This window comes from Zonotrichia leucophrys, chromosome 17 (genome assembly GCF_028769735.1).
Source record: "Zonotrichia leucophrys gambelii isolate GWCS_2022_RI chromosome 17, RI_Zleu_2.0, whole genome shotgun sequence".
In the NCBI taxonomy this organism is placed as follows: domain Eukaryota; kingdom Metazoa; phylum Chordata; class Aves; order Passeriformes; family Passerellidae; genus Zonotrichia; species Zonotrichia leucophrys.
Window position 1 is genome coordinate 4,073,910 of NC_088186.1, and position 15,215 is coordinate 4,089,124.

At 45.0% G+C, this 15,215-nt stretch overlaps 1 protein-coding gene across 2 annotated transcripts in view; it reads left to right on the forward strand.

The window, feature by feature from the left end:
- The window catches only part of DDX31 (DEAD-box helicase 31), a 47,096-nt gene that overhangs the window by 12,569 nt on the left and 19,312 nt on the right, over positions 1–15,215 (forward strand). For both annotated transcript variants that reach the window (XM_064727752.1, XM_064727751.1), the window contains exons 15-17: positions 5,457–5,507; positions 7,465–7,604; positions 12,844–12,925. In XM_064727752.1, coding sequence (XP_064583822.1) covers positions 5,457–5,507; positions 7,465–7,604; positions 12,844–12,925 — 273 coding nt within the window. The remainder of the gene's footprint in view (positions 1–5,456; positions 5,508–7,464; positions 7,605–12,843; positions 12,926–15,215) is intronic.

Here is a 15,215-nt window from a genome sequence, read left to right on the forward strand (position 1 = left end):
CCCCAAGGTTAAAAACAACCACCTGCAGAGGTGGAAAGGGGAACCCAACCAGAGAAGGAAAAGCACAGGCTTTGCTGCTCTCCTTGCCCTTCAAGCTCCTTCCAAGGGTGCTGAGGGTGAAATTCTTGTCCTCTGCTGAAGTTTTCTGACACCCTTGGGTTGTGGTGGCACCTTTGCCTCTCGCTCCTGACCTGCCAGGGCCACAGGCTGCTGCAGTGGTGCAGAAGGCTGCACGATTTGCTCTCTAATAGTGGCAGCTGTTGATCTGAAAACGTGTGAATCTTGGCGATTTCTACCCACTGCAAACCTGTAAATTACAGCGATCGGGAGTAATTAGAGCTGAGAAACCCTCTCCAGCTCTGAAATGACTCCTGTTCTTGCTGCTGTTATTCTTAAAGGAAACCAGTTGCAATTTTTTCAGTGTGTGGGGAGCTGAATTTTTTTCTTTTTCTGCCCACAGTTCAAGCTATGAGTGCCATGTGTATAGGAGTGCTTGATTTAGCATTGCCAAATTATTTATTGTGTCACCTGTAAAATTCTACTTGTTATCTTCTGGTCCTGCTTTGTGTGTACAACCTTTCAGTGATTTGATCAAGGTCAAAATGCATCTTTGCAGTGCATAAGTGGAACTGTAACTTGGTTCCCTTGTATACAGAGGTAATATTTGAGTGTCAGAACTAGGGAGGAGAGTAGAGCTTAAATCATTCAGTGGCGTAGATTGTTTTGAAGATAAAAAGTAAAATTTGGTGAATTCTGAAAAATAAATAGCTAAACTTTGTTATCCTTAATTCACATAACTGAGAAATGTCAGGTACATATTTTGTTTTTGAAATTCCAATTTAATGGGTTTGGAAGGAAGGTAAATGCTCAAATTTAGACAAAGAGGAAGCAAAACAATTGCAATCACTAGGCTAGCAATTCCTGGGTGAGAAGGTTTGAAGGTAAACTGCAGCCTGTGACAGGAAAAATCTGTCAGGAAATGAGCAACTGTTGACAAGGTAGGAAGAATTTGGATGAAGAAATCTCGGTGGATGGGATTCCCCTCTTGAGACACTGGAGATGTGTTTTGATTTCCTGCTGTGCCACAGACAGGTGAAGGTGGAATTGGGGTGACAAGGTAAATAGCCACATGTCAGTTGAGCAGCAATAGCTGTGGGTTTGCTCCTGATCTGTCACAAATGGGAGGTAATGGTCATAAATGGGAGATAATATGGAGTAACCTGGATTGCCATGACGAGGGTGGTGTAAGGTAACACATTTATTGTAGCCCTCCTCCTCTTCAATCTAAGCTGCTTTGCATTTCCTGCAAGGCAGGGATGCAGCTCCTGCCTGTGCTGGTGACTCTGGCTCAGCTGGCACACGGTCAGCACGTTAAGCACAGTGAGTTGTGTGTCTTGAGTCCAAAATCTCCCCGTGCTTCAGCTCCCCATCTGTAAAATGGGGAAAGTAGCACAGTTCCATCTTACAGAGATGTTGGGAGGACAAATGCATTGAAAGCAGGAGGTGGCCTGTTACCACAGTAATGGGGACCATATGGACACCTTAATATAGAGATACACTTTGCACCAGTCCCACATTACAGGTGCCTCCCCAACGCAGATGTCCAAAGGGCAGCCAGGCTCTGTGACCACCTCCTGCCTCTGAGGGCATTGCTTTTTCTGACACTCTTCTCCATATCAGCAAAAAAAAAAAAAAAATCTGCAGAAAGGTGGTTCTGTTCTTTTCTCTGCGAAATCGTGTTTTGTGCCCACAAAATTTTGAAACCTGGCTCACAAAAGAGCAACACAAATAATGTTGCTGTCCTTCCCTTGTCCCTTATGCCATGTTCTCCACCCATCTTTCCGCTCTAGTAAGCAATGGGACCTGCTGTTCCTTTTATTAATTTGCTCTATGTCATATGTATATTAATATAGCCCATAAAATATTTTTGCCAGACAATATAAGCTGGCAGACAAGAAAATAAAGAAAGGCCATGCATCTCAGAGGGTCTCATCCAGATTTATTTCTCTCTCCTTCACCGAAAGTTCTTTGCCGCTTCCTTTGGGATGTGCCTTTTAAACAAGTTCATCTCTTCCAGGGAGGGAGGAAAGATCATTTGGAGATTGTTTGCTGTTTACTCAGTCACGCTAACTCATCTTGCCAGTTTTCTGGCGGCCCCAGCCAAGAGCTTTCGCCTCTGACAGCTTCTGTGCTCTCCCCTTCCTCCTCTGATTACGCAGCCCAATCTGTCACCCTGCCGACGGGGGTCTCTACCCTGCTGATGGCTTTCCACACTCGCCTGTAATGACTTTTGGCAGGCCGGGAAGGCGCGAGAGCTTCTTCCCCAGCTTGGAGAGCCGTTAGGCCCTCTCTGCCTGTTAGCTAAAGCACTTTGTGAGCTTCTTTGGTAAATAAATGAGTCATTTTAATCCAACTGACAGCCTGGCACCTGAGCAAGCTGCCTTCCATCTGTACTTCTAGGCCTCATGTAGGCAGCCAATTGTCAAGCTCAGGGCCTTCAAGACCTCACCATTGAGTGTCTTTCAAAAGCAACTTTAGCAATTTCCTTTGCCCTAATTAGATTGTGTGAGAGGGACTGAGCAAACCAAGGCCCTTGCAAAACTTCAGTGGCCCTGTTGGTTGTGATCTTCTGCAATGACAGGACTCGCTTTCAGTGTGACCTTTTTGCCCTCCATTCCCTGGCACCCACCCCCTGTACCCCATTCTCTGTACCCCATTCTCTTTGACCCACCCCTGTACCCTGCAGGCTGGTAACATGAATTGTTCAAAGCAGAAATTTCAGCTTTTATAGCATCCCTCAGGTGGGTTGTTCCTTGATCCTGTGCCCTTGTGTGCCTTGCAGATGGGATCAGGGCAGGAACGTGGTTAAGGCTTCAGAAATCATTTAAAATTACACTGGTGTAGGTTTGGTTTTGGTTTTTTAGCTCCCATGAGATGGTCACTGAAGAATTGGCCCTTCCATTGCCCATGGAAAGGAGGCAGCAGTGACCTGCCAAGGTGTCATATCCTTGATTTCCCTGTAATTAAGGAATGGTGGTGTGAGGTCACACATGGAAGGGGCAGTGCCATCTGAGGCAGTGGAAAAGAGGGAGAGTGGTACATTGGAAATCTCTTGGGCTTCTTGAAAGAGTATTGGCAGCAGGTTAGTGCTTCTGCGTGTGGAATAAATGTAAAACTGGATTGTTGTTGTTTGAGCTGTGTTCTCTCTCCTGGAAAGATGACCCACAAATATTTTTCTAAAATTCTGAGAAGTTGAAACTCATGGGCCCTGCCAGCAGAGGAAAGCAAATCAACTCAAACTTTTTACCCTAGTCCTACCTTGCTGCTCTCTACCAGGGTCTTTGAGGAAAAGGAGCTTGAGGAGACACAGGTGGACTGATACTGAGGAATCTTTGAGAGTTTGCAAAACACTCCAATTACCAGTAAATCCCAGGAGACTTGTGAAAGAGAGGCAAGGGAAACCCCAGGAGAGTAGCTGCTGCTGTGTGTCAGTAACAACTGAGGGGAGTTGGTGGCACTGTGAAAGCATCGCGAATGCAAGGCTGGTGATGGGAGAAAGCCCTCTCCTAAAATGTTTTTCCTGGCTGTTTATGAGGCTTTTAGTGAACCTTTTCAGCTTGGGCAAATGCACATGAAAATGCTGAGAAATGTTGAGAAAATTATCATGGAAGAGTAGGGAAAGACTCTGGGTGGATGAGAGGGTTGGTTCCTGCCCATGCTGTTCACTCTTCATGTTAGAGGTGCTCCAGACCATAGGGCTGTCCTGGTTGTTGGTTTATTTTGGTGAAACTGCCCTGTGCCAAGGTCAGAGCCCTCTCCTCAGACAGCCTTTCCTCAGCTGCTGGGTGTGAGGAGGAGCCCAGGAAGGGAAAAGACCAAAGCCTTGTCAGCTTTGGTGGAAGAACAGAGCCAGCCAGCTCGGAATCAGCCGTCAGCGCTCCCGTCTGATCGTGCTGCAGAGTTTATAGTCTTGTTATCCTGGTAACTGCTGTACATGCTTCCCAGCTCCCCTTGATTTATTTTCTCCAGCCTCCTTTAAATGGCTTTTTGTACATCTGTTCATTCTGACTCTGGGAACAAGCCACTCCTTAATGAGCGTGTTGGAGCGCGAGCGTGCGTTATTTCGGAGTGGGCGCCGTGGAAAGTGGCTCCTCTTTTACTGCACTTGGAGCCACAAAACAGCCTGGTTAGTGCTTATGGGAAGGCCTTTGCTGCCAAAACATCAGCTTCCCATTCTTTTAACGTGTGTGGGAGTTGCATGAAAACACTTCAGTGGGTGGCTGACACATTTTTAGTACATTAAGCTCCTGCTTACGTCCTTAATATATTCTATTTTGCAACTAGCTAAAAGATACATGTGTTGCAAAACATTTCCTAACAGAGTTAAATCTGCACACCTGCTCTGCTATTGCGCCTGGTGAATGTAAAATCCAAGGAGTATGTGAGGACATTACTAATGAACAGAAAATCAAGAAGGGAGATTGAAATGTGTTTGCGCTCTCTGTTTTGGATAGCGTTTAAACTCTCTTTTCTCTCAGAAGGGGGTATGTTTTTGGAGATATCTCACTGTGGATAACTAAAGGGTCTCATTCAAGTCCTTCTCCAAGTTGATGGGTTTTTTCACCAGCTGGCACATCAGATAACACCTTGACAGCAGCCTCAGACTCTTTTCTTCGTAGCTGCATTTTGTTTCTCCAAATCAAAGCCAGACTGGTGCAAATCTAAGGCATAGCTGAAGTCCCCTCTCCTCAAGCTGTGCTCCAGCTCCCTGCAGATTCTGCTAAATTGTTTATTTGCCTTTTATTTTAGGGCCAGATGACCTGCAAGTCATCTGCTCCTCAACTTCAGACCATCACCTAGGAAACAACTAATTATTTGTGGGTAGAGATCAGTGTATCCTTGGACATTCCACCCAAGGCCAGGGATTCTTGACCATTGGCCTTTATGGGTTTTTTCCCTTTTCATCATAAGCAGCCTGATTTTAGTAGTTAGATTTGCTGTGGATAAAGGTGTGCTCAGAACTAGTGCTGCCTTTCAGAGATTTAATTCTCCCTCTCTGTGTTGGGTAGTAGGTGCTCATGAGCAGATCTCTTTTCATCAGTGAAACAAACTGAAGAACCAAAGGTATCACTACCATTTACACAGTGGGTTCTCTTAGGGCTGTAGCAAAATGCTGTAATTCAACACCACCATCCTGAAATAGGTGTTTGTGTCCTCCAGGCTTTGGGCCATAGTAGTGGATTATATTTTATTGCATTTTTGATTGCTTTGCATTTTTGACTGCCAACAATCCTTACATTTTAAACCCTCAATGTTATTTCTGACCTTCAGTCCATCTCTCCCCAAATTAGACACATAAAATTCCTACTTCCATAGTTGCCATCCCAGAAGACTCCTCACTCTGCTGATACCTCCAAAGGATTTTTACTAAAGTGATTTCCTTATTCATTTTAAAGGATGTAGCAGCACGGGGGCTGGACCTGCCTCAAGTGACCTGGATTGTACAGGTGGGTTTGCTCTGTGTGTCTGTGTGTGTTAAGTGCAGCCTTGCTCAGATTAAATCCCTTTCCAGTCCAGAACCTTCCTGCAGTTTGCTGGTCTTGGTGCTGATGCCTACAGGTGTGGGAGACCCACAAGTTCCTGATTGCAGGACTGGAACTCTGGGTTTTGCCAGGATAAAGCATTTCTAGGATAGCCTTGGTCTGTTTTTTTCTTTAATAACTGATGTTACCAGAGTTTCTCCTGGCTGGAGATGAAGCACCCTCCATTTCCCCACCCAGGAAGCCAAGTTTTGTGAAATCCCAACCATCTCTTGCAGTTCTGTTCCCATTTTCCTGAACTTGCTGGAGAGGCAATTCCATGAGGAATTTAAGTTAATTCCTAATGTTAAACATTGAGTAGCCAAGTAGTGCCGGTGCAGTGACCTGAGTGTTTTGAGTGAGGCTTGGCTGGGGCTGAGTAGCTGCAGGCATCCAGCTTCCAGCAGAACTGCATGGTTCAGATTTTCCCTGAAGAAAACAAGCCCAACAAAACCCCACACTGCTGCATTGCTGTTGACAGAAATACAGTCCTAGGGAAAAAAAAAAAAATAGAAACAAAGGAAGATGGATTGAACCTTAAAAATAGCAGCCTGTCGTTTCAAAGAGGAGGCTGAGAGCATGAGACAGATTTCATTTCTATAAAAGATTTATAATTAAAAAAAGGTTAGTTGAAGAGAGGAAAAACTGATCCAGAGATTCACGTGTATCAAGCGACACCTGGGTAAAAAGAACAGGGCACAGAGCCTCAACAAAGCTTTTTAATTTCTACCTCATCCCTTCAGGTAACAAATTTGATTTGATTTTTTGTGTTTTTTAAAAAAAGAATGATATTGTAGCAGCCAGCTAGTCGATGAAGGCTGTGGAAGTGAAGTCTTTAATTCCCAGATCTGTATATTAATATAATTTAACCAAAGATGTAGTTGCCAGTGTTAGAACGCAGTGCAAATTACCTAAAGCCCTGGGAGACTTCTGTGTGTCCAGAAGGCGAAATCTCAGCTGTCCTGAGAGCTGTGTCCAAGAGCAAGGACCTGCAGGGAGCAATTAGATTGCTCACAGCATCTTACTCACACCTCTAGCCAGTAGAAACTTTGCCAGAGGGCACAGGTATAAACACTAGAGTGGGCTTTGGTTGTTGGGTTTTTTCCAGTTAAACTGCTGAGGGCTCATTTCTGAGCAGGATCTCTGTGCTTGTTCATTTTTTCCAGGAAAGAGAGGAAGGAGGGGGAAAGAATAGGGGGAGGTTAAAGGGAAGGAAATGTGTCACCCTTTATCAGATCTTGCAAATGGCTGGGCAGTTTTGATTCCCAGTGAGGTAAATGAGAGGCAGTGCTAAATTTGGGGGGTCTTTAAGGAACATTTTCATGGTGTCTGGTAGTTGGACAGGGGAAGATGGTTTCTATCTGTATCATAGACTGCTGAAAGCACTCCCTCCTCTCTCTCAGATTTATTCTACCCTGTAACCAGCTATGATTTCCTTTAATCCAAACAAAGCAATTTAGCCCAATTCCAAATTGGCATCAGCTGTTTTTTATTTTGTGGTTTTTCTCCCAAATACACAACAGGCAGCTCCCTGCTCCATGTGGGCAGTCCTGGGTCCTCTTTGGTGTGAGATTTGATCAGATTTGATTTTTTTTTAGAGGAAGCGAACAGGTTTCTGTATAGAAATAAAATGTAAAAGGCAGAGAGAGACACTGAGATGTGGAAAACTGTCCTATTATCTGAAAGTTGGCCAACATGTCACATCCACATGTCAAAAACCCGCCGCGGCTGAGGGGGGCTGAGTGATGGTTCCGTGTTACAAACAGCCCAATTCCTCGGGAGGTGCAGCGTGTGGGGCGTGCCTTTTGTTCCAGGTGAGCGGGCTGGGTGTGTGCTTTCTAATTAACATCCTGTTAATTGCTCTTTTTCCCCCCCCTTCCTGAAGTACAACGCTCCGGCTTCACCTGCGGAATACATCCACCGGATCGGGAGGACGGCGCGCATCGGCTGCCGCGGGAGCAGCCTGCTCGTGCTGGCTCCTTCAGAGGCAGGATATGTCAGCTTGCTGGCTTCTCACAAGATTAAGTGAGTCAGAAACGCCAACAAAAGTTTCAGCTCATCCTTGCTAATTAACCTTCCGTGGCACTTTCAGCGGGACTGTGTCTCGTGCAGGTTTTAATAAGAATTTATTAATTCTCGTGATCCGGGCCTGGCCCCAGACTAGCAAAAGGAGAAGAGGGAAGTGTGTGAAAATCATCAGCCTGACAGGTTGTGCATGAGTGAGTGTGTGTGGTGAGGGGCAGGGATAGTCGGAGATCCTTTGCTCTCCATTGTTTTCTCTCTGGCCCTGGGTTCAAATCTATGACAAATCTTGTGACTATGTGGAGATCACAAGTCAAACGAGTCTGTCAGATGGTCCCTGGCCCTCTGCCTGCATGGCACCATATTGTCAGAGACTGCTGGCCCTTTGGGAGGAATCTTCTGGGGAGCTGTGGGTCATATCTGCAGTTAGTTGACCGAGATGTGTTGTTTAAGTGGCTTCTGACAGGAACAGGAGAGGCTTTGGCAAGTGGTGAGAGCCCAGGGTGGTCCTGGAAGGCAAAAATGGAAGGTGGACTCTGCAGTCCCAAAGTGGGGTGTGCTTCCAAGCCTACCTGGCTCTGGCTTGGACTTGGGAGTAGCAGCAAGGAGAGCAAGCCAGGCTCAGTAAGAACCAGCCCAGTGTGCAGTCAGGTACCTGATGGCTGACACATGATGAGGTTTTAGTCCAGCTCTGCTTGCACAATGATCTTTTTGTAGAGAAAACCCACAACTGGCTGCTCAGCATCTCTAGGCAGGATCTCCAGCCTCCTCAGCAGCCAGCTGGGTGTTTGTGCCTCCCCTTGCTCCCTGCCTTGCTGTCTCTCAGCGTTTGAGAACATCAGCAGAGTCCCCCCAGTGTTGTAGCAGTGTTGATGGAGCCCTGTAAACTCATGCACAAATTAGTTCCCTTTTATTTCTTGTGTTTCTGTCGGGTGGAGCTGCTTGGAATCGAATTTGGTTTTGCATCCTTGAAACAAACAAATGTTGGCAGTAAATACAGGCTTATTCTAGGCTGTGAGCCATTTAGTGGTCTAACAAAGAGCCATCCATCATCCCAGGTAACTATCTATTAAGCAGACACCAGCAAGACATGGAAGGCTAAGCTGACAGGGTTTTTTTTCATGTAACAAACAGCACTGACATTTAAAGGTGAAATCCCACATAATTGTGAATTTTTAACTCCAAGTAGAAAGTTCTATTTTTCTATTTTATAATATTTTGGTAGTGTTAGAGGAAGGAGAGAGAAATTTCCTTCTTTTTTATTTTAAATGTTAATGCTTTTATCCAGTGTTGTTGTTTTTTAACAAGTTTGGGGAAGTGTCACTCAGGCTGGTAATTACATCTGCTAAGCAGACCTGTTGTCGAGCTTGGCCGTGGTCTTCAGGAATCTTGAAGACTCTGAATAAGCAGGGAGAGATTTATGTGAATTTATTTTTCAGAGCCAGACAACACTGGGGATTGCCTTTTCTTGTTTTGCTTGTTTGTTTTACGTTCTGCAGATGAAGGACTTGCCAGAAATGAGTGTAATTTGCCTTCCTTGACCCCCATCCTCCGATGGGCACGGGGCGATCCGGCCTCTCTGCTCTTCCCACACGGAGGATGAGGAGAAGGGGCACTGGGATAGAGCAGGGAGCTGATGAATTACTGAGGAGATGCAGGAAGGCAGCTTGAAGCTCAAGGCAGCAAGTGCCATCAGCACAAATTGCCGTTACCCTTCATAAACAGAGCATTATGGTGATAATCCTGACAATTTAATTCAGTGTGAGGGCGAAAGACAGCGTGTGTTGGACTGTCACCGAGCCTCTAAGCACTGCTCATTTCTGTTCCTTTACCCTGAATCTTTGTACCTTCTGACTTGGTCTGCACAAGTTACTGGAGTTTGGTTTATTTTTCCCCCTTTCGTAGCTTAATTTTTAAATCTTTTTTTGTCGAGGATGAGTGTGTGTTGTGAATCTTTTTTTTTTAATTTGTTGGGTTTTTTTTTTTTTTCCTTTTTTAAATGAAGTTCCCGCTGGGTTTATTGAAATGTAAATACTTCATAAAATATGTATTTTGAAGAAGACAAAGCACGAGATGTGTCCCTGCAGCCTTCAGCTGGTGTAAGTGAGCAGTGCTCTGCTGGTTTACAGGGGATGAGGATCTGACCCAGAGATTTTTCCTAAACCCCTCCACCCACCCCAGCATGCATGGGAGTAAGTCCAGGAATGTTGAGAGTCGGAAGTAATGAGAGCAGACGTGGCTTTGTTCCTGGATGAAAATCCACTTCGGAATTAGAGATGACTGCCTTTGAAATTGGAAATCGCTTGCAATTAATTTTCACCGGTACCTGAAGCCTCTCCTTGGCTTCCAGTGTGGAAAAGCAGCGTTAGCCTTTGCCAAAACGATCTCACTTTGGCTCTGCTGAGATCTGTAATTCCTGTTGGGGCTCAGCAAAGCTGCCTCCTCTCTCTCTGCAACTTTCAGGTTGGGCTTTGTGTGCCTGGAAGTTGTGGCTGCTCTGCCCAGCTGTAAATGTGGATGTGCAGGCACGTGCACAATCGTGTTTTCTCTCCATTCCCTCTTTAAAAAAAAAAAAAAAAGGATAGACTCCAAAATGTTCTGTCTCAGGTCCAAGACAAAACTAACAGATTTCTCTTCAAAGGGAGGAGGCAACAAGCAGAAGAAATGCAAGGTTTTGTTTTTTTTTTTCCTTTATGTCTCTTCTAGCCCCTTCAGCTGCAATCTCGCAGCGCCTGCCTCGACAGCTATCAGATAATTTCTTTATCTGCTAACAGCAGCCTAACTAATTTATAAAGGAGGAGGCATCACCGTGAAGGCACGAGTCGTTTCCCTCCCTGCTCCAGTGTTTCCCTCCCTTCTCAGGGTTGTGCTGTTCCCCTCCCCGCTCCCTGCTGTGAACCCAGTTCAGGGATCTGTTGCTGGCGACACGCCAGGGGAGGGGAGGACCCAACTCCGACAAATCAATGTCAAAGGTTTGACATTTTCATTCATTGCCGTGTCAAAGCAACCTTTGCAGGGGGAAGGGGGAGGTCTGCTTTCCTCTTGCTTAAGTGGTTACCATTTATGTTTTAATTTGCTGTTATACTTTTCAAAACCAGACAGAGGAACCCTCGGTTGTCATTTTATGCTCCATTTCCCTTTCTCCCCCATCGCTGCCCCGCCTGTCTCTGCATCCTCTGTGAAGGAATCTGGGCATGGGGTGGCCCAGCTGCACATGGGGGGCTGCTCTCCCTTGTAGGGTGTCCTGTGGCCACCCTGGCCCATCCCTTCCAGCCTGGATGGCTTTTCCTCTGCACCTTCTCCTTGCCTTAGTAAAGGTTTTGTTGCTTTAGCTGGGAAGGATGGGGAGCAGGTGAGGATCACAATATCCTGTCAAACACTGTGGCAGAAATTCATCCATTCCTGCTAGCCAGCTGTTAGCTTGGAGTGAAAAGAAGAAGATATTGTTGTTATGATTTGGTTTTGTACTTTACAAATTGAAAAATAGCAGCAGTGCTTCCTTTCAGAAACCACAGGCAGTTTTCTGACCAGCTGGGATTCAGGAATCTGAGAACTGTTGAACCCCAAAGATTTCTCTCTTCCTTAGATTGGTTTAATCCCAAGTGAACTCCTTGGCTTCTTTTCTAGACACGACCTTTGCCCATTACTGAAAATCTGGGCCCACAGACCTCAGCTTTTATGATCTGAGTAATTCCCTTGGAAATGGGACCCAGTTTGGATGCAGCTGTAATATTAATGGCCTGGAGCTGCACAGCTGTTCCTGTGCTGTCACCTGGGGTGTGTGTGCCCCTTAAGACAGTGTTAAAGAGGACAAAGAATTTCTGGTGTCCTGTAAATGCACCTTTAAGCAGGACTGCTCACTTGGAAATGAAGCAGGTTTCTAAGCATTTCCATATCTGGGCCATAGCAGGACCCAGCAGTGTCATGCAAGCAGGACTGGAGAATAAATCATCTGGTTGAACCTACAGGAGGAATGTGAGTCGACAGAATGAAAATAAATGCCCAGTGTGAAGCCTGGCTAGGACAGCTGAATGAGTCTCCTGTATTTAAAAAAAAAATGCTGTGGAGTCCCTGATGGGCTGGGCTTTGGCTTTGCACTTCAGATGAGAGGGGAGGTGAGTTCTCAGAGCAGGAAAGGAAAGCAAACTGTGTGTCTGGTGTCAGAGGGGGCTTTTGAGGCTATAAATGAATTGGAAGGTGAGTTTGTCCATTGGGAAGTGCCTGTGAGCTTTGACCTGAGTGAGGTAGCAAGGAGCTGGAATCACACAGGATCCTGTGGGAAAGAAAGAAATGTCACCAGAGGGATGGAGCTGCAGGGGAATTGGCTGATGGGGAAAGTTCCTCAGGGTTTTGTTGTTACCCTCTGAGCTTGAGTGACCATGAGAGGAAGGAGCTGTGTCTTTGCACAGCTTTAGTTTCAGCTCCTTGGTGTTGTGAGAGTGGTCATTATTCATGTGTAAACATGAAAGTGCCATCCTTTGAGTGAGGGTTGAGCACTGTCTCTCATTGCAGAGACTCTGGGGGCTAAACAGGAGACAAGGTGTGCCAGGAGTAGCAAACAAAGTGGAGCAGGTGCTTCCAGCCTGTGGGTGCCTCCCTCAGTCTCTTTCTCACAGTTACACAACCAACCTGCTCCTGCCCATGTCACTGAGGGAAAAAAGAAATGTTGGACACCCCCTGGGTTCAAGGTGGAGGTTGCAGATCTTGTTCTTTATAGTTACAAAACAAATATACAAGGAGCATTAATGTTATGAGCTGCTTCAGCTCTGTCTTGAGTTTCTTTTGGTGACAAGAATAACCAGGTGCTTCCTAATTGTTCTGTTGCTTCTCAGTGCAAGGAAAGAAAAATTATGAAAATAATGGAAGTATAATCCAATTTATTTCTTTAATCAGTTCCTCTTGGTTAAGAGCCAAGGAGACTCAGTGAATAGAAAGTGCACCCTCAGTTATTTTGATGCTCTGCTAGAATTGGAGTGTGTGTATTGTTGACTTAAAACAGTGACAAAATTGTGGGTGAAACTGTGTCTCTGTGCCATGAAAGCAGGGGTTTGGATTTTACAGCAGTTCCACTTTTAGGGGTGATGAGGGAGTGTCTGGGCTAAGACCTTGTGTATTTCAGGAATAAATTCCCAAGTTAAACTGTGAATCTCAATTGTTTTGCTCTCCATTACCAGCCTGTGCCTCATTGCAGGCTGTGTTTCAAAGCAGGAGAAGCAGTAATTTTTTGTCTTTGTTGCCTCAGTGTTTCAGAGCTGAAGATGGAGAAGGTGTTGGCCACCCTGATGAAGGATGATCGCTTCAGGGTGCACAGACCAGGGAGCAGGGTGAGTTCCTCTGCTGCTTTGGAATTGCTCCAGTGTTCATAACCAGTCCAACATCACTAGTGTTCCTGCAACAGTGTCTGTCTTTACATCCAGGATGTCAGTCAGTGTAAATAATTATAGAACTATCTTATATCACAATTTTTCAGTCTTTTGTTGTTCCCAGAAAGCAGTTGTTTGCTAACTCTTCAGCAAATATCTTTGTAACAGGCAGGGAAGGTTTCTGGATGCAAAATCTCTGTGTTTCTTCATGTACAGTATTTCTGTTTTTCCTGTGTTTCTGCACTAAAATACTGTTGGAGATGACAAATGGCTCTCAAAAAAATGAGGAAAATGCATTTGGTGATGTGTTACATCAGGGTTTTTATCATCTGTATTTACTTGGAGCCTAAACCAAAGCTCCCTGGGTTGACAGGCACCTTTTTATTGACTTGGGCAAGCTTTGGGTCTGCCTTCAAGTTGCTAATTCACAGAATTCACTCATTTGCAATTGATGTCTCGGGCGTTGCTGCGCTCTGGCAAATTAAATCCTGCAAGAACCTGCATTTTGAATGGAAGTCAAGAATGTGTCAAGCATGATGCAGCACACACTCTTTTTTTCTCTCTTGTTGCTGTTTTGCCTGCCTGTGCCTTTGTTACCCCGTGTCTGAGGCTCCTCATTCCCAGTGCTGGCTGGTGGGGCCGTGGTGTTCCTGGGAAAGCTGTTCAGTGTTCTGCACTCACACACAGCCAGGTCTGAGCTCTGCTGAGATGCAGCTCTGTTTAAAGCTCTCTCCCACCACTGGTTTTGGCTGAAATCAGCCTGTAATGTCTGTTTTAAATGTCTGGGTCATGCCTACAAATATCACCTCGTAGCAAAGTTGTGCTTTGTTAGCGCAGAAATTATTTTAAGTAATTCCATATATAAATACTTTCCTTTTGTCCCAAATGTACTTATAGGAGAGTGACTTCATATTTCCTTTAAAGACTTTTTCAACAATTCCATTTAGAAATTGTACTTTAAATTTGTTACTGACATGAGACAGAATTTTCGCTGTTCCAGATGTCGGACAAATGTTATTTCATGGGACATGGAGAAAAAAGAAAACACGTTTTGTTCCAGGAAATTTCAATTTAAGTTTTGAAAAGCAGCAGGAGAAAATCTCTTTTTAACAACAAAAACCTAACCAAGCCTGTTTGGTATTTCTGCCATGCTTCCAAATTGTCAAATGCTCTACACATTTAAGCACAGAACTTTTTAAATACACATCTTTTGGCTTTCTTCCTTTTCTTTCCAAAAGGCTCCAAACCCAGCCCCTCTTTGAAAGGAGCAGTTGCTGGTTTGGGCAGTGCCAGGTGCTGCACAGAAGGACTTGATTCCTTTTGCTTTCAAAGGTGGGATTAAATTCCTCTTTTCCCTCTGACATCAAAGCAAGTGGGATTTTGCTGTTGACTTCACTGGAGCTGAGATCCATCCACTGTGGTTGTAGGATGGTTTTAATCTCTCTCAGGAGCTAAGAAATACAGAATACCCAGTTTTTATGTGACTCAATCTGAAAGAACTGGCATTTAAGAATAGAGTTTCTCTTCCTGGGAAAAACTCTGTATCATTTAATGGAGATGGAATTACAGCAGTTCTGTCAATATGAAACAGACTCCTGCAGGAATGACTTGAAAAATATATTAATGGGCTTGCTGTGTTTGTTAGCTCCATGTTTATATTGCCATGGAGGCTCTGAGTGGTCAGCTCAGAAGCTGCAGGGGCATTTCCCAATTTTCAGGAGAGTTAATCTCTATTAAATTCCCTAAATTTGCCACATGGACAGCCCAGCAAGCTGAGAGTGCAGTGGGACAGGGGGGATTGAGGAGGTGTCAGGAGGAGCTGAACCTGATCCTGTTGGGATGTTGCCATTGGAGGGAGGTTCAGCTCTGCTCTCACTCTCTCTGAGCTCTGAGTCATGTATATATTATAGTCCTGCACACAGGAACCTCATTATGATGCTCTTCAGTTCTCATTGCCTCAACTCAAGTCCATTATAAGTACCACGTTGGAACATGTATTTTTTTGGGCTTCTGTGTGCAGCCAGGGAGCAAGCTGAAGTGCCTGTAAAATGTATATTTTATATTTAGGTATATGAAATATATATGTGGCTATGTCTGGGCGTGTGAATGTTCACCTGCCTACAAAGAGAATAAATCTGATCTTTCAACTTTTATGGAGGGGGGCAAGGGGGACTTGGTGAGTTCTAGAGAAGGTGTGTGGAGGTTAGTAAAAAGTTGTTATTAAAACAAAATCCTTCATTTTGTTTTGAAG